Here is a 19,588-nt window from a genome sequence, read left to right as displayed (position 1 = left end):
CGAATGAAGCTATATATCAGTAACCATCATTGATCCATGAGCTGATAATGGTGTAGAAATTACGTTGAATTACCTCAAAGATAGATTTAGAGAGTGAAAGATGTATATCTGTATATAATCTGTGCATTGCATGTACAAAAAGGTGTCATAAGAGAGAATTATAAAAATAAAACAGGAAAAAGATGAACCTCTCTTCGGGTGCCTAAACTGATCAAAGGCAAAAACCAAAAATTTAATCAGCATAGCCAACATCGTGCCTGCCTCTGATGAAGTCTATATTACTTCAAGAAACTCGAATGTGATTCCTTGCTCTCTAGTACTGCTCAACAAGGCTGACCCCTTCCACTTTATCTTTACGCATCTTACGACTTAAACAGACTTCCTCGAGTAATATCATTCCGTCTGCATCAAGAAAAAGATTAAATAAAAAGGTAATTATGTTACTTCTGGGTGCTGATGAAACACTGGTCATTCCGATTGTAGTGAGTGTGCAAGTGTGTGCAAGTCAGCAAGTGTGTTAACTCTTAGTAAAGTAGGATCTTGGAAAAAAGACGAGATTTGAAATATAATCCGCAATCTTCATAGTTGTCCAATGATCATATAGAGAAGCTAAGTCCTTCCAAACTAATAAATCAAAATTCAAATTACAGAAATTGGTAACAGTATCACCTTTCGGCGCTTGGGATTGGGACCAGGATTAGCATCAGCTTCCCGCCGCGATGTTCCAACTTCATGATCCTCTGCCTGCAATACAATAATGTTAATTAGCAACAATTACAGGTAAGAACTAGAATCACAAGAAAGCGAATGCTCACTGCAGTTGAAGAAGTGGAGCCGTTTCCGTGATGAGAAGCATCTGCCGCAGAGGAGGAATCATTTTGCACTGTTCCAGAGTTCTGTGAAATCATAGGCATAATCTGTTCAAGCATCCTAGACAAAAATATTCCTTCCTCAGTAGCTGTAGGTTCTGCTTCCTGTGCACCCGCATTGCTAGTCCTTTCTTGCTCAGTAACAGATCCCATACCTCCTCCCTGTGAGCTGACGCTTTCTACCTGGAACTCACCGCCAGGGAAGAGTCCTCTCAGAAATTGAAGAATACCTGGAGGAATCTGACCCTCAGAATTCTGATCGCTTTGAATTCCTCCGGCAGACAGAATGTTGATGTCAATGGTGCGAGATGAAATTGACTCCCTTAATCCGGCACTGGACGCTGGAGCCCTACCTGCTCAAAGAACACAAACAGGCCACATAAGTAAACTCATTTACAAGATATAACAAGGACCAAAAAAAGGATCCACCAATTCATTCCTGTTCTTATAGACATATAGTACATAAAATGCAGCAACAACCAACCATTCCATTGAGAATCCAATTTGCACATCACTGGTAGCAAAAGCTAGCCGCATATCCCCATATGCTTACTCAATCAAGTATCCCCCATTGTATTATATTTTATCATCTAGCAAGATTTTTTTTTCCTAATATTGTTTATTAAAAAGTTGTAAATTCAATGTTAACAAGGTTTTCACATCAAGGACAAATGTAACCTATTAGTTTGAACAGAGGTAGTAGAATGCCAGCATCAGCCAGTTTTCAAATACTCCAAGCCCACATCAAAAGGCATACTAAACAAATTATACCACCATGGGAAGAAAAAGAACCTAAACTGTAAACTATTACAAGCAGTCAAGCACTATATTTGTAAAAAAAATCAGGGCTGGGCCGCCGGCCCCCTGTCTACCCTTAAGAACTTCCGCCTCTGCCTCTATCCTCTACCCCCACCCCAGCGTGCTCATTGTCCCAGCCTCTTAGAAAACAACTTTTCATATATAAATTTATGTCATACAAATCCCCCCCCCCCCCCCCCCTCTCCCAAAACAATGTTACAACATGTGCATACTGGCATACTTCTACTAGCAGACTGTATAAAATTGAAGCCAGAGTACTGAATAAAAAACAAATAATTTCTAATTACCAAGCCCAGCAGGACCTTCAATATTTTGCTGCAAAGTTGCAGAGTCAAGACTGCTAAGCGGCTGTGTCTGGAGGCCACTAGAGTTATGTTCATTGGACACTTGATTTCCTGCTTGACTGCTCAAATTCCCAGAGGGCGAATACCTTCCGAGAACAGGATATAATAATCCTACAGAACCACCAGAAGCGTCTTGAGGTGAGTGATTCAAATCAGGAGCAGCAGCCATCATTGTTCTAAAAGGCAAAATACGAACAGCTGGCCCACTATTTGAAGATGGGATGGTTGAGGTCCCAGTAGAAGATTGGTTGATTGGAGCTTCTCCACTGTTATTAGTTGTAGAGTTCCTTTGACCTGAAGATTGCTGAGTACCAGCAGGTTCATTTTGATGAGTCGATGAGCCTACTGGCATATGAAACATTAATTAGTAATACTGAAAGATAATGCGCAGAATTCACATGCACAAGAAAAACAAAAATGTGACAAACCTCTTCGTATTTGTATATCTATGCGTCTAGGAACAAAACCAGTACTGACTCCATTAATCAAACCAGAGCCAGACTGTGAGGTTCCTGAAACAGGGGTACCAAAACTTGCTCCAGGCTGAAATGGGAGAGGCTGTAAAAAGCTATGTAGTCAGAAAAATGTTAAGATATATGGACACAGAAACCTGTAGGTGATTAGATAGTACCTGAACCATAAGTGGATTAGGCCCAGATGAAGAAACAAAAACTGCAGGGCCAGCATTGACTACTGCTTCTGACTGCAAACAAGCACATATCACGAGGACACATTCAATAATGGGACAAACAGGACATGGAATCTGCAGAAGATAGGAAGTCATGACTCACAGGTGATCTGCCAAGTCTCAGTGTTGTGACAGTACGACCAAGCTCAAGAAAGTATGCACCTAGATTCTGCAAAAGGATTCCATTTCTCAATGCACCTGATTGAGCAGTAACCCTCGCCCCTGGATCAGTCATATTCTCCTGATTTTCGAGCTGCCTTCCAAGTTGCTGCGGACCAATTTTAAACTTTGCATTGTAATAAAAACTCAAAAAAGTAACTGGAGCAATAAAAATCTTCACCTAGTTCTGAGTACCAAAAGAAAAGAGTGCAACAAAATTTTAACATCACAAAATTTTAGCAACTGTGAGAAAAACAACCGTCACTCAGTTTGGTCACAGACACACTTGACTGTTCTAAACATATAAATACTTCTTGACAGATGGTTTGATAGAAATATAGAACATACAAGCAAACATTCTTCCACTTGTTCATTGAGCATCTGCCTGGTAGCAGACAGCAATCTCGCCAACGACATCGGGGAAGGAAGTCCTTCTATCACATTCTCTGATTGTGGCAAGGAACTGGATCTACCTTCGTTCTCATGACGAGAAATCCCACTGTCAGTTTCGCCAACCCTTCCTGTTGGGATAATTTGGAGATTACATTATAAATTAGCCTAGAAATAAAATAAGCAACTCAAAATTTAAAAATACTTAGATGAAACATAAAAATAAGAACCAACCACTGTCCGTAAATTCCTGTCTCATATGACTTAAATACTGTGATAATGTCGCAAGAGAATCAGGGATTACCTGCATACCCAAGAAACATGGCAAGTAAGAAAAAAGAAGAAAAAGAAAAAGAAAAAATAACTAGTTCCCTATGAAACAAGAACAACAAGTGTGATGGTATCAACAGTGTAGAGGGATCCAGATGTCAGCTGGAGTACAGCAACAAGGAAGAGTAAGTATCACACTGCCAGCAAGGTCTGCAGCACTCAAGATATAAGCAATCTTAACTCGAGACATATTTAAGCCACAGTTGACAAAAGATTAAGCAAAAGTACCGGGGCCTGTAGGGACCCAAATGATAACCCCGCAGGGATCCCAAAAGTATTATGAAGTCTGGATCCGTCATTGGAGCTTCTCATCCCAGATTGTTCAGGTGGTGTGAGGGTTGTATCTGCAGTGCCGTCAAGAATAGGAGTCTCTCTAGGTCTATCACCAACAGGGCCCTGCATGAACAAAGCCAAATTTGATAAAACAAGGAGAGCACAGATGTGCACAACACAGGGAAAAAGAAAAACAGTACTCTATCTATCTCGGTAAATTTGTCAAGTTTATTATTCTCAGCTAATATGAGTCTTAAGTTTTGTTAAGTATCATAAACTTGAATAAAATATAATAGGAAAGTAAATGCACATGCCAATTTTTTAGTTTAATGGATTGTAGGAGACAATGTCTACTGACTATAAATTTTCATTTACAAATAAATAAATTCTTTTAAAATGTTGATGATAAATGCAACACGAAGTTTCCTCCTATATTTTTCCCTCCTACACTCTTACCAGCTTAATGGGACGGAGGAAATTATAAAGAGAAAGAAACATTATAATCAAAGAGACAAAGACCCAATTTTCCTCCTTTAATACAGTAATACTTCACCCTTCCTGTCTTTGGCAGTTCACCCATCAAAGAAAGCCACACCGCATTTGGTATGGTCTTCAATCATTTTGAAAACATTAATAACTCTTATCTTAACATGGCCTGACTACTCATATTAACATCATGTACAGATGTTACACATTTTTAAAAGGCTTTGGATCTTAAAACCAGCAAATCTTACCCTGATACCAGTTCCTACATTGCCATTTCCAGGATTCGTAACGCCCATAGAACCAAGAACAGCTGATATAATCTACATAAAAACAACAAATAAATTCAAGAGGGCAGAAATGGTCAGACAGCACATATTATGAGAGTAAAATATCCAAGTCTCGAATAGAGCATAGCCTTACCCTATTAACATCTGGAAGTACTCTGTCCCCTTGTCCAGGAGGCATATTGAAAGTTTCAACAACAATACCAGGAGCAACTTGATAATATTGACCATGATTACCGCTTGAAGATTGATCAACAGCTGCAAAAAAAATTCATTAAAATTATGTTGTGATAATCTCTTAGTGGGATAACAGAAATCAAACGGCGCATCTTGCGCATCAATAGCAAGACAAAGGAGCATAACCATAAAGCAAGCAAATAGAATTCGTCATGCGAAGAATCCCATTTGAGAAATAACATCAAGTGATAACAAGTATTGATATCTTAAATCAAAGCTTCACAGTAGAAATTTAAAGCTGATTTTTTTATTTTTTTATTTAATATGCTTCACAGAGGAAAACACGAAGGAGTTACGATAAATTAAGTTCCAATTGTCTCAAGAAAGTAATTGTGATATTATCCTAGTAAAAGCTCATGTCACAACAGTACAAGGCTGTTAGTCAATATATACAAACAATGAAGTGATTGTTTAATTGAGCATAAGAAGCAATAGTTTGCAGGAAGTTGTAATGCCCAGATGTTGTTTGATTAAACATAGAAAGTCCACTTACCTAGGGGGTAGGGGTGGGGGTTTTAAGGTAAGCAACTACGTGGGAGCAAAACATTCAACTAAATAGCAAATGCGTCCATGAGTACATACGGGGTTACAATAGGAGGAACACAATGCTCCCATATTTGCTCAATAGGAGGATAGGGGAGGGGGGTCACGTGGGATGTGAGATAAGAAGAAAGCAAAACGAAAGAGAATGGGTGGGATCCGGTCAACTTCAAAAGAGGTGTCTAGTAACCAGCTGTCCCCAACTCTACCCCATTTTATTTAAAAAGAATATTTTTTTAATTTAGCCAGAGAAAAGTGCTCAATTTTTATGGAGAATCCAGAACCACTTGCCGGAAAATGTTTAGAGAGCTTTAAACTCGGTGTTTTTTCTTCGGATTTTTGCTGGTAACGTTTGATGCGACCGAATTTCAGTTCAAAATGGCCGTATCGACCGAAATCGCGGTGTATTGTAAAGAAGTGTGCTGAATCGGTAAATATCGTAACGGTAAGTTTGACATCCGTTACATCTCAGCCGATTCGCGACGTAATGGCTGAGTTTTCGAACCATGATTCAGTCTCCACAATCTGCTTCCCAAGCTTGTAGAAATGTTTTTCACTCCACCTTGACAAACACTTTCCCACGGTTGCCACACTCCCGATCACATTTAAGCTCGTTGACCCCTCCTATGCGCCTTTAATTACCTCCTCACAGCCATCATCAATGAGCCAATACGTTTCAAATTTGAAGGCTTTTTTTTTTCTTCTTCTTTTTTGCGCCAGTGGCATCACTTCGAAGCAAAATGGGAACATGGTCAGATTTGACTCGCATAATGTGTTAACTAAAGCTCCACCAAACATCGAGCACCAAGACACCGAACCAAGAAACCTGTCAAGTCTCTCACAAATCCATGTTGAGGGAGTTCTTCCACGCTCCCAAGTGTACCAAGTACCACTATAGCCCAAGTCCCTTAAATCACATTCCAGAAGCACTTCTCTAAAATTATCCATCTCTTTTCTCTCCCCCAATGCACCTCCTTCTCTCTCATCAAAAGAAAGGAGTTCATTGAAATCGCCCCCCCCCCCAAAATAAATAAAATCGATACATCATCATCATATAAGTGCCGAATAAGTTGCCATGTTTGAGCTTTCTCTTCCGCCTTTGCCCACCCATACACTCCCGCAAACCTCCACTTCAAGCTACCTTCACTCCAAATATCCCCATATATATGGTGATGTGAGGAAGAAACTAGCCTGAAATCAACACTTTCCCTCCAATAAATGCACAACCCTCCTGACCTACCTCTACTAGAAACACCAAACGCTCCTTGAAAACCAAACGTCCCTCTAAGATCCTCTACAATTTTATTTTAAACCATAGTCTACGAAATAAAGAGTATCCCTGGGCAATACTTGTGACTCCACTAACGAAGTCGCCGAACTGATTGGGGGTTGGTCGCTACCAACCTCCGCCATTGGCCCCACACCACTAGAAAAATTAGTGTAAATTTTTTTCTTCCCAGCATGTAGTTCTTGCTCCACCATTTCTCCTCCCTCTCTTGCACGCTTCCCAGTCTCTACCACTTTAAACTCCTTGTTTTTTACTCCCCCTCCCTCTCTAGCTACTTTTTTCCATTGTCTCATCCCCTCTTTAGCCCCCACTTCTTCTGGAATACACAACAATTGAGCCTCATGAACCCCCTCCCTACACTTACTACCCTTATCATCAATCGAAACACCTGCTTTTGCGTTTTCTACCATATTTGCTGCAACCTCTCCCCTTTTACTCTCCTCCTCGGGCCTCTTGCTACCATGATCTTTACCACACACGTCCTCATCTTCCCCTTCAATGCTGATAAACTCTTGTGAAGTAGCTATCAGCGTCTTCGCATCATTAACACCACCTCCCAGCTCACCTTCTACATGAGTTTGCTGCGATGTTTTGGTAATGAAGAGCCTTCTTATTGCTCACCTTCATCATCAATAATTTCATTCTTCGTAGCTTTCCACGGTGTGGAAACTCGCAACCTTTCAATAAATTTTCTCGTAACGACATTCTCATCACTATCCTTCTCACCATGGCCTAGCAAACCACAGATATAGCAGAACACATTGATTGGAACCTCCATCATACCCCTACCAATCCTAGTTCCACTGTCTTTTTTGAGGGCTTGTTCACATCAACACTGACTCGGATTTTTAGTGATTTGTTAATTCCTATCACATCAGATTTATCCATAGCTATAATGGTCCCAATTTTGTCTCCTATTCTCCTAGCATTATTCTCAATTCTACCCTTAAAAGGTAGGTCATACACACGAATCCAGAAAGGCACACAATGGAGAAGTATTTAAGAGAGCTTAGAGTTACCTTTTGCATCATCTAAGATCATGACAAGGTGATCGAAATGCCAAGGTTGAGACTCCATAACGAATTGCTTGTCCTTCCAACGATGAAATTGGAAATAAAAAATTTTCTACCCAATAACGTTCGCCTCACAACCATGTTTAGGGTTCCAGAAGTTTTTCATCGTGTTTATCAAAGCGTTTGCATTCACGTTGCGGGGTGTATGGATATTTCCCACAACAGCAAATTCGATTTGATCCTCCTCTACTCTTCCTCACTCGTCCACCCAATCAATCTCACCCTCCTTGTTCAGATCAAACAGCGCATCTTTATCTTTTTCGAGACTCGCCATATTATTGAGAAGGGAAATCAGTGTAAGAAAGAGAAATTAAAAAGGCAAACTTATTGCCATCCATAAAGTAATATTTTAGAGTAATATTTGTTTTTACTCTAAAACTTAAAAAATCAGGATGGGGTAAGCAACTACCTCCATAAAGTGGAAATTGATCCTTCTACGTAATACAGCTTTTCTGTTATTGCCATCCAAACAACTACACACTATTTCACTAACATCAACTTCCCATATTTTCAATGTCAACCAAACAAGCATTACACTTAGCAGCTTGAAATATCCCTAGAAGTAGGCAACGTAAAGCCTGCGGCTCATGTCATGTCATGCCCCAAATTCCAAAAGCTCGGTCTAGGCACCACCTCACGTGCCTATATGCCTAGGGGGTTATTTCATTCATTTTTACGTGATTTGTCATACCAAGGGTGTCAGGTAGTATTGTATTGTGCTTTCATATTCATGTGAAATGTTACTATAAGCTATAAAGAAATAGGAAATATTACTATATTTTATCATCAAGACACAATACTATTACACAAAAGAACGTAGTATGGATTGCAGCAATGGTGGCGGCTTTGTCATCATTGCACATTTGTAACAATTTACTTAAGCGTAACGGAAACTCTTACAAAGTTACAATTAGAGGCCCTTTATTTTACATAGAGGAAATAAATAATAATTCATTCCATTTTCAGATATTTGGTATACCAAAAAAACTAAAGAAGAGGTCTTGGTTTTTAGCCAACTGCTTCTCTTTGCATTTCCATTGTTCATCCGTAGTAGCATAGTTCAAGCCACCACCTTCTTCTGCTCAAATCAACCATTGACCATGAACCCCGAACCCAACCTTCTTTAGCCTCACACCATATCCCTAATAACTGATATCACAACCACATTTCCTAGCTTCAGCTTGCACCACAACACCACACCTTTCTCTTTGAACACAACCATGGCTAAACAATTTTGACAGACATTGCCCCATCCTTTCTCACCATCACCACCCCCCTCTCTCTCTCTCTCTCTCTCTGTTCTTGTGGGGGTGATTTTTTCTCTCCCTGTGATACTTAGTTGTATTATGATAATAGTGGTGGTTGTGGAGGTATGACTTTCTCTCTCCCTGTGATACATTGGTGATTTGTCCTATGATAACATTGGTGATTTGTCCTATGATAACATTGGTTATACATCTTGGTCACTTGTACTATGTTAACAGTGGTGACTCGTACTATGATAACATTGGTGATGATAGCATTGGTGACTTGTACTGTGATTGGTGACAAATATAACAATCCCTCCCCTTCCTTAAATTGTATCCAAACCTATGTTAATCGGACACGGCTAACATTGCAAAGTGTCGGACCCTTTAGTGTGCACTCGAACACTTCCATTAAGGGTGGAGAGGAAAAAAGAGGAGAAACATGAAAGAAAAACACATCTTGTTCAAAGACCACCATTGATATTAAGAAGATGGAGAGAAGAAGACCACCAATTATTGGGAGAATTTACCAAGGAAAGAATTAAAAGAAAGAAAAAAAAGGGTGGACGCAATGAAAATTTTAAAGCTTTTGTAATATATAATTTATTTATTAAAATTTTGGGGACGAATTGATGTGTCCCTGTACCCATGTCCAAATATCGGATAGAGTCCCCGTGTCCTAAAATTTTGGAACTTGCCGGATCGGACACTTGGACATGTGTCTGTGTCCAACACCCGTTCCCGAGTCCATGTAACATAGATCCAAACAAAGTGTAAACTACTCAGAGCAAAGTTTGATAATAGATTATTCCCCCCAAAAAATAGAATAAAAAAACTGTAAGAAATAAACAGATAGAAGTCACAACACTCCTACCAAAAGCATAAACAAGAAATAGATAAAGAGAACTAAAAGAAAGCATATTCCTTTTGACATGAGAAACATCGCAAGAAGCCAAAACCATAAGCAAATTATTAATGCAATCAAACCTGTATCCGTGGGTAAGCTCCCAGATGATGATGCATTTGGTTCTCGAACTACCATGTGCAGAGTATGACCATCTTCCACATCTAGCTTAAGTTAAGTAAACTTGATTATGACAACATTTAAGCAAAGAAAAATAGAGTTATACACTTGGCTATCCCCCAAAAGTCACACCAACTTAAATGTCTTAAAGTAGACATATCCTTTTTCTTTTCATGTTAGCATTCTCATAAGTTATAACATCCTGCATCTAAGATTAGTATAATAAGTTAATAAATGAGATATTAACCACAGATTTTCAAAGATCTGTACAACAATGCATCACAATCAAATGGTACAACTTAGCAGTTTTACTACGCAAAATGTTTTGTCTGAGATATTAGCCAGAACATTTTGCTCATGAGTTGTACCCCTGACACCCTTACAGCACTTTAAATTTACTCTAACAACGAAACCAACTAAAAATAAGAATTACCATACTTCAAAATTTTGCTCTTTAACCAAAGGATCTTCCTAGACGTGAAATGAAGGCTTATGCTAGGAAGAATGGCTTCTTAGAACAAATAAATAGAAAAAGATGCTAACTATATCTGATTCTGCCTCTAAAAGGTATAGCCATTCAAAATATTTCCTAAAACAGGAAATCTAAATTCCATCACCTTTCACTTCATATCCATAAAAGAGAACATCAAAACCAAAAATACCTTACCATTACCTTCAACTACAATATGGTCATGATCACATCACATTCACATTTCTGATTGGCCTACAATCAGAAGCAATAATTTATTGAGAAAGAGTGACTGAGTGAAGACTAAGATTTGACTTAGCTAGATGACACAAATAAATCCTTGTCCTAAATAACTTCTGCTCCCTAAGCAACCGAATTGAAGACAATGTAGAGCTTTGCTCTGTATAAGAAAATAATTGCAAATTCCACAATCCCTGGCGCAAAACTCCTCACAGAAAAATATTTGGAAGGGCAACAAAAATCTGCCCTGATGAATCTGTTGGAAACATTATAGAGATATATTTTCCAGTGTCAATCATGTCTCTAACAAAAGCATTTCAGATAAGTTTGTTAATTAAATCCTGTCTTATGCCTCGCACCCACTTAAATGGTCATAAACTCAACAGATACAGGCTTGCTATCACCAATTGAAACCCACATATCAAGCTCAATTTACAAACTAGCAAGATTCAATACTCCAGATGCTGGACACAGGCAAGAGGAATTATATATCCTAATATTTACAGAGATTGTTGGTCATTATCAAATGATAACTTGATAAGTGCACTGCAGTAATTATATCTCTAATGCTGCCCTCCCATTTCTAAAGCCTTCTTGCTGCAAGGCTTGTAAGTATAAAGGAATATGAAGTCCTAAGGGTCCCCAACTCCCACATAAATTTGAAGTCTGCATATGAACTGTAATAAGCAATATTAAGTGTGAAACCACAATAAAAGCAAAACCCACTACCTTTGATGAATGATGATAATGCCCAGGGCATCACAGAAACTAAGGTGCATAAGCCAAGAATACATAAGATTTTAGAAGCAAATGACCTTCACACTAAAAGATAATAAAAATACAAATAAAGCCACAGCGAGTGAGGATACGATATGCAGATAGCAACTGATCATCTTTAAGAACCTTTCCTCGACATATAAGGCGTTGATGCTCCGTTACAACACCAGTCACAGAAGCAATACGTTCTTTCAAGGCAGGTACAGGCATCTGACAAGCACAAGCAAAACAGAATAGTAGTTAGACACAAAGAACCACAGTGACTTAAAGTTGAATTAGCAAATAATAGCTATGAAGCGATCAATAGAAGCAACTAAAATCAAGTTACCTGTTTATCCACCTGCAAGGTATATGTTTGAGAATCCATTGTTTTGATTTTGATCTCTATAATGGTCCCAGAACTACCAGATTCGTCCATCGCTGACACCTCATTAGCACTGTGTGCCATCCTTGACAAACTACAACAAACATGTCAAAATTGAAATTAGCAGAAAAAAAAAAAAAAAAAAAAACAGATATATAGCTAATTTATGGTACAATGATCTCACTACGTTAATAGTTTGAACCATAGTAATAGCGTGGCCTAGCAAGGAAGTAGTCAAGACAAAAACAGGAGATCATCTTTACGCAAGACACAGAAATCAATTTCCAACCACAGCAATATCCTAATTCTGCTCCCACTACCAATCCCAATATACACCAAACCCAATATTGATAAATCCTCTCCTCATCGTACTCGTTTTTGTAATGTATTCATGTGATACAGTGCCAGCGCATAGCAGAAAACAAAATTTACATGACATCGGAATGCATAAACTTACAAAAAGTAAAGCCTATAAGTAATGAGCAATTAATCACTCATTGAATCAAATAACAATACAACATACTGAGCTAAGACGAAAGGAATGCTAAGTAGCCATTTTAGTTGCCATGCCAGTAACAATACCCGAGGAAAATCATAATGCTAATCACTAAAATAATTCACTCCAGCATAATTCTATCATCCTCCAACCCCATAAGCCAAAACAAAGCCGGTGGCAAGGTGGTGCTCTTATAATGAACAAGGATTCTTAATCAGCACAAAGCAATCACTTGAATCACATTGTCAAGATTTATATGCAACCCAAGGATTAGCTCAATCATTCAAACACCAAAATAAACACTGAACACTAAATCAAATCATATCATTTCAGAAACCCTATATCTGCTGCCACTCCTAACACCACCCAACATCAAAATCACACTAACCAGAGTAAAAAATGATAACAAGAACCCGCAATTCAATGCAAGAACCAAAATTAAATTGAAATTCACACTTATAATCTACACCCAATAACCCCAAAAGGTGGCAAAAATCAAGATTAGGGCTTTTCAGAATCAATCGGCAAAAACCCCATATAAAAATTCGAACCCACCAAAAATCATAGCTTATACTCTTAAATAACATAAAATTGACAGCAATCACAATCACCATATTACAACCCTCAAACTTTACCAAGAAAATTACATCAAACGAACAAAGAAACTAATCAAGAAATGCAAAAACAAACCTAAAAAACCAAATTGAAGAGTACAAAAAAGAAATGAAAATTTCACGGAAAAAAAAAAAACCTTGATTGATGAGTAATTCTCTCTCTTTCCTAAAGCTGTATGTTGGGAAGTAGCAGCAGGAGAATCCCTTCACAGAAGACGCTTATCTGGCGTAAGCGTGGCAAAAAGGGAAAATACAATAAACTCCTCTTCAACCTCAGATCAAGTCTCCACCGTTGATCCAATTTATCATTCGGCGGCTACACCGGTAATCATGTGAGTTTAATACATCGTATCATTATGCATTTTTTTCCGCCACTTTATGTATTTTTTTCGTATTATTTTATTATTTCACTCTTATTACTACGTATTTAGAAAAGTTAAAAAAAAAAAAAAAAAAAAACAATATATTGTGAGAGAAGATTAACCTTCGAAGTTAATATGAGAAATCAACTTGGATTTTCCCTTTATTTTTTAGGGTTTGGATTTGGCCGGCTTAAATTGACGCGATTCAAATTACTGTATAAGGTTTTCTTTTTTATTGGAACAACATTGTTTATTGAAGTCACAAAAGCTCACAGACTCACGAGAAGCAACATTTCCACTTTCGTTTTATTACTTATTCTAGAGAAACTAATATGTAAACGCTAAGGTTATTTATCGTATCTAACTAGCAATGTTTTTAGGCGAATATGGAAGGAAATGCGATTTCATTTTAGTTTCCGCTATCTGTTTCAAACTAGAGGAGTCATTACTTATTACTATAATTGTGTTTGTATTTGTCTAAATAAATTTATTTCCATTGAGTTTAGCTTAATGTATTTAATTGTTTTTAAAATAAATCAAAAAAAGTTAAACCAAATAAGGATATTAAGATAAGAGCATTGACAGATAATTTTGGGCTATCTGTAAGGGAGTTTGCCAATCATTAGCTATTGTTTACTTCAGTTTATTTTTTACCAAATCAGAATTTTTATTTTTTAATTGATTTTTACTTATTGCAATTGATTTCTATAAGATATAATTGTATTTTTTTTTTTTTTTTTTGAGGAAAGATATAATTGTATTTTACCTACTTATATCATGTAAATGAAGTTTTTTTTTTTTTTTTTTTTAGGAAATGTAAATAAAGATAATGATATTGTTTGATTTTTGTTGACCAAAATTTATTCTTATGGAATTAATGATATCGTATTAAAGGTTGGTAAACACATGACCTTAAAATAACGTTGTTTGGTTTGCATGCTTGATCATTATAATCACATAAATATTTTCAGATCACTAGCTGTTATAAACTTATAATTAGTCATTTAGCACCAAATGACTACTAATCCATGAATTTCCGACCACAGTTTCTAACTCCGATCCCTAATACCAAACTCTAACCTCAAATCTCAATTGCTTTTATATTCATTAAATCTAATTCACTAAAGAGCTACAAGTATTTGAAAAGTTTTTATTTGCTTAAAAGTTAATGTGTAATAATATTTAACATGTTTGCCATGGAGTTAACTCTATTGCAATAAACACCACTACAAGCCTACAACACAATTAATTTTGCCTAATATACCATGATATACGGAACAGGAATTAATAGTAAACAACAGTTGACATGTCATACAAGTAAAGTTATACCGAAAAAGCTTGCAAAATAACTTCACATACTCCTAGTAGTAAGTAATCAACAAGTTTTTTGTTTTGTTTATACAAAAAATTTGTGGATGGATAGAGAGGATAAATCAAAAAATGACATGATACCTTTTGTACCAATTAAGTAGTCCTTATTTCCTTTTCAATGTTATGAAATTTCCAAATGATAGTCATTTAAATGTATATAGTTTTTTTTTTTTTTTCTTTTCTTTTCCTAAAATAGGGGGCAATCTCGGTTGTATATGTACAATAAATCTGTTGCATTCATTAATGTTATAAAGATAGCATTCTAAAACGGAAACAAAACCCAAAAAAAAATTAGAAGCTACATTCAACAAAAGAACATATAACTTAATTAGTAATTGCCAAAGACATGTGTGTAAACGGTAAACCACAACACATGCGTCCCATGACCCATGCTAACAAACGCGCTGAAAAAACATTCATATTTTGTTCTTCCTTCATTTCTTTAGTTCCACAAATTCACTTTCTCCATTCTCAATTGTTTCAATTATCTTGATCTCTAGGGTTCAATATCTGATCATTCATCAACCTTTGGCGATTTCAAAGTTCAGTCCTCACATTTGGCTAAGCAGAAATATGAGTAATGTAGTTGACAACCACAACTATAATCTACACTCTAATGATACTAGGTTGATATGGGCTAAATTAGCAAGTAATGTTTGTCATAAAAATGATTTGATGGGTTGGTTCACTACTTACTGAAATGTGTTATCAATTCAAAAATGTACCTTCCCCTTATAATAACCATAAGTGATCCATAAAATACGGTCCACCATAACCTTAAGTTTAATTGGGCCACCCACATACAATTGCATTTATCCAACATACATCATGCGAGCCCACATGCAATTCTTTTTAGAGTGACGACTCGAATAAAAAACCATTGCAATTAATTATCGAAACATGGTGGGCCCTACTTCAAAGGCCCAATTGTTCCCTTCTTACCTGCCTTTATTTAAACTTCAACTATGGCCCCCCCTCATCTCCCTTGAATTTCTTCCAAATTTCCAAACTCAAAAAATATGAAAATATCAATCTTAACAAATAAAATAATAAATAATGATAGTAGTATTCTTGAATTTTGGCCCCACCTTTCATTTTTCACATACCCAACATGTCTATTAAAGCACAAACATATCGTATTCATACTTTTCATGTATCATCATCAACTTGAATGATGATTCAAGCCTTTCAAATCAATTAGTCCCATACTTGATAGCTTAGTATAGTATCCCATGTGTATCAACGAGTTACTCCGTAGAATTTAGTTTTGTTGTCTTATTTATTTTTCTCTAATATTTTTGCTAAGCATTTTCGTGGAGTACTGGAGTGATGAATGTATCTTTAACGAGACAATTCTACATTCACATAAGATATATATGTATCTGTTAAAAAATAAAGTTATGTTTATTTCAAGAAATTAAAGTATGTTGTGAAATAAGGGGGAAAGATGAGAGATTGAGAGAGAATTGATCTGTCTATATTATTCCATATATTAGGGGTATATATACACAGAATATAATAAATAGGGTTTGCTTAGATAACAATAAACTCTAGATCTAGAATAATCCGAAAACTTACAAAGAGGATAATGGATATCCACACAATATTTTCATAACACTCCCCCTTGGATGTCCATTATCGAATACTGTGCCTCGTTAAAACCTTAATAGGAAAAACCCAATGGGATAAAAACCTAATTAAGGAAAAAGAGTACAACATTCTTTGTAATACGCTCGAGATGCTGCCTCATTAAAAACCTTACCAGGAAAACCCAATGTGGGACAAAACCATGGTCAAGGGAAAAAGAGTGCAGCGCGTATTTTCTCCCCCTGATGAATACATAACTTGAGATCTTCTAGTGCCGCAACAATGAATCCAATATGTTGTATATCTTCTCATATGCAGAGCGGACTGGACACGAAACTTTGAATACACGCCTTTTCCCCAGAGGGACCAGCTTCGTGCGAATCAGCGGCCACCAAAATAGCAGAATCGTTAGGCGTTGGCGAATTTTTAAATTCCTCTGGTTACAGCGAGTTGGACCTTTTATACCCCCGGATCAACGACCTATCCTGTCAGGGGCCCAGTTGAACGCTCGAGTATAGATTTTCTATGCTCATGTGAACGGCCGGGTTATCACTCATTGATATGATCTTCGATCCTCCTAAACTGAAATTGCATCTTCAAGTCTTCACGTTAACATGTGAAGTGTCTTCATTTCACCATACATGTGTTTATCTCTAATATCAATATTTCAAATCTCTGTTTAACAGTTGATTTAAAGGTTAAACTTATGCGGTTATGATTTCTTCTGGAAGTCGTTATTGATGATCATTATTTGATCAAACATTCATTAATAATAATTTGATGAAAAACTTGATATTATTAATGTCATTTTTCAATCTCATATGAATTATAATATAACACATGTAATTATATACGTTAATCATGGTTCTTCTGGACCATAAGAAAACATTCTCACGCATAAGTATTCCATTGATACTCTTTAGATGTTTCATAATTGACACGATAGATCTCTTACAAATACAAATAGTAAATCTCATTAACTCTCATATGCTCAACTTCAGGTTGAGATGTCAATGATGTAGTTACATTGAATTTTCAAGAGTTTGTTAGTAATTGCAATATTCAAGAATATAAACTTTGTAGGGCTGGATATTTAAATATGTCGTATATAAGTTCTTCAGGAACTCATCTTACATGATTCATAGCATGCAATTAAATCAGTGTCATCAATAATTATAAGCCCATTGGAATATAAATATCTCTTTCTAATTTTCATCAAAGTTGTAAATATGTCTTACTATACTTTGAATGAACATTCACATAAACGACAGTCATGGTAAGAAACTAATGCATACAATATGAGATATAGAAAACATGATAACATATTAACATATTAAACAAAATATACAGTGAGTAATACATCTAACAACTTCATACATATGCAATAAACCATTAACTTATGACTCACATGTACATGAATATAAGACTCAAAATGATGCAAAACACTGTACAGTGTGGATTTAAAAATCCATATTTCATTGGACTTCGGGTCCATGATAAACTTATGAATTATGTCGACATCAAAATATACATATATTTCAGATCCCTTATTCACTAGTCCATTCCATTATGCATATGCATATTATTCATCGGTTCCATTGTGTACCGGTATCATAAAATTCCTTTAACTTACATTTCGCATGCTATTTTACTATGCTATCTGAATACATTTCTCATTGGTACCATCATAACTTTCTTACATCATAGGCCATCTATTATAATAATTCAGATATCTATACCACTTTTAGGGTATTTCATACACTATGGTATTTATATACTATTACACTATTAGTGTCAACTGCACTATCTTGCCAAATATCATATCTATTAGACATATCATTATATATATATTTTTTAATTGGAACCGATCATACAATCTACACTTCAGGTGTAGTGATTCAAGTATAATTGGCAAGATTCTATCTCAATGTATACACATAATTAATATGACCAAAATGTATCTTCAACGCTATGCAACATGAGTCATAACTGAATACAAATCAAATCATAAATGTGCAACATATCTTGATAATATATATACAAAAGTTGGCATATAACTTTTCAAACTACTATTATAGGGATCATATTTTTTTTTAATTAATTTTTTCCAACTTTTGCTAATTCTTCTTCTCCCCCTGAGTTGGTAAAATATCTCATTTATAGGGGCGTCTTATTATATACCAACTTAGTAGACAAATTTGCATTAATAAAATTCACTTCATTAGGAGGATCACAATCAATATTAATTTCACAGAAGATTTGTATTAAACAAGTTTCATCTCTTCTGGAGAACAACTTCAATGAACGAAGAATCATTTCTTCATTAATTTTACATTGCATGTGTATTTATTATATATTACCCTTTTCATAATATCTTCTGAAAACAATGTCAATGGGGAGACATGGGTTGTGCAGTTGTACGTTTTTCGTTCTTCTCCTATTTCATATGTGCTGACATATAATAGCCCCAATCAAAAGAATTGTTATACAAGCATAAATCACTTGCTCGTAATTCTAGTAGGTGATGATCTTCTGGATCTTTAAAGACTTAAATAGTGTATTTAGTGAGCTTCTGATCACTTGATAGTTAACAATAATATATAAGTTATTTTGGTGAACTTCTGGTCAGCCATTACTCCTTTATATAAAAAATCAAAACATATTAAATCTTAAAATTTCCATCAATACAAATTATTATAACTCACAATCCAAATATAACTCAATCTCAATGTTATGTCTTGCCATTCAATTCATTTTATATATTTAACATTGAGAAAGCGTCAGCACATTATCAAATGAAACTTCAGATTTCCATGACGGGTAATTATTATTAAACCCGGATGGCCTAATTTAATTATCACATCCAATCACTTCTCTAAATTTGAACTCTGGTCAGTTTTCAACACTAGTGATCACTTTATTAAACTTACTATGTGCATGGCCATGAATGTGATGTGATGTTAGAACACCAACATGTGTTTCTTTATACAATTGGCAAGACAATCGACTAATTAATATTTTATCCAATAATTACTTATATATACTCTGCTGGAGTTTTGACTATAATCTTGATACATGTTAATCTTGTTGGACATTTCATACTCTTCTTGAGTCTTTTACATAATCATGGAACATATGAATTTTACTAAAAGTGATTTTATTCTAAAAATGTAATGAGATTTATCATTTCGACGTGCTTTAGGTTCATTAGTAACCGATATTGTCCTTCTGGGACAATAATTTAATTGGAGCATTTA

The 19,588-nt window shown here is 36.0% G+C and overlaps 1 protein-coding gene across 5 annotated transcripts; it reads right to left on the bottom strand.

Annotated features, from left to right (window-relative positions):
- Positions 1–37: 37 nt before the first annotated feature.
- Positions 38–13,393, bottom strand: LOC145635734 (ubiquitin-like domain-containing protein CIP73). 5 transcript variants are annotated; one of them, XM_081687076.1, is made up of 16 exons: positions 13,149–13,393; positions 11,866–11,995; positions 11,630–11,747; positions 10,015–10,095; positions 4,779–4,900; positions 4,607–4,678; positions 3,828–3,995; positions 3,504–3,573; positions 3,228–3,400; positions 2,824–2,988; positions 2,664–2,735; positions 2,461–2,575; positions 1,976–2,374; positions 816–1,222; positions 670–744; positions 38–402 (listed from the first exon to the last, which is right to left on the bottom strand). In XM_081687076.1, the coding sequence occupies exons 2-16, from the start codon at positions 11,983–11,985 to the stop codon at positions 394–396; spliced, it is 2,166 nt and encodes a 721-aa protein (XP_081543202.1). In that variant the 5' UTR covers positions 11,986–11,995; positions 13,149–13,393; the 3' UTR covers positions 38–393. The 5 variants fall into 5 exon arrangements, with proteins under 5 accessions (XP_081543202.1, XP_081543200.1, XP_081543199.1 ...); XM_081687074.1 differs by having other exon boundaries at positions 1,991–2,377; positions 2,461–2,590; positions 13,149–13,392; XM_081687073.1 differs by having other exon boundaries at positions 2,461–2,590; positions 13,149–13,391.
- Between the last annotated feature and the right edge of the window lie 6,195 nt (positions 13,394–19,588).

This window comes from Chenopodium album, chromosome 6 (genome assembly GCF_948465745.1).
Source record: "Chenopodium album chromosome 6, dcCheAlbu1.1, whole genome shotgun sequence".
Lineage (NCBI taxonomy): Eukaryota > Viridiplantae > Streptophyta > Magnoliopsida > Caryophyllales > Amaranthaceae > Chenopodium > Chenopodium album.
This window is presented reverse-complemented; position numbering and strand designations above follow the sequence as displayed.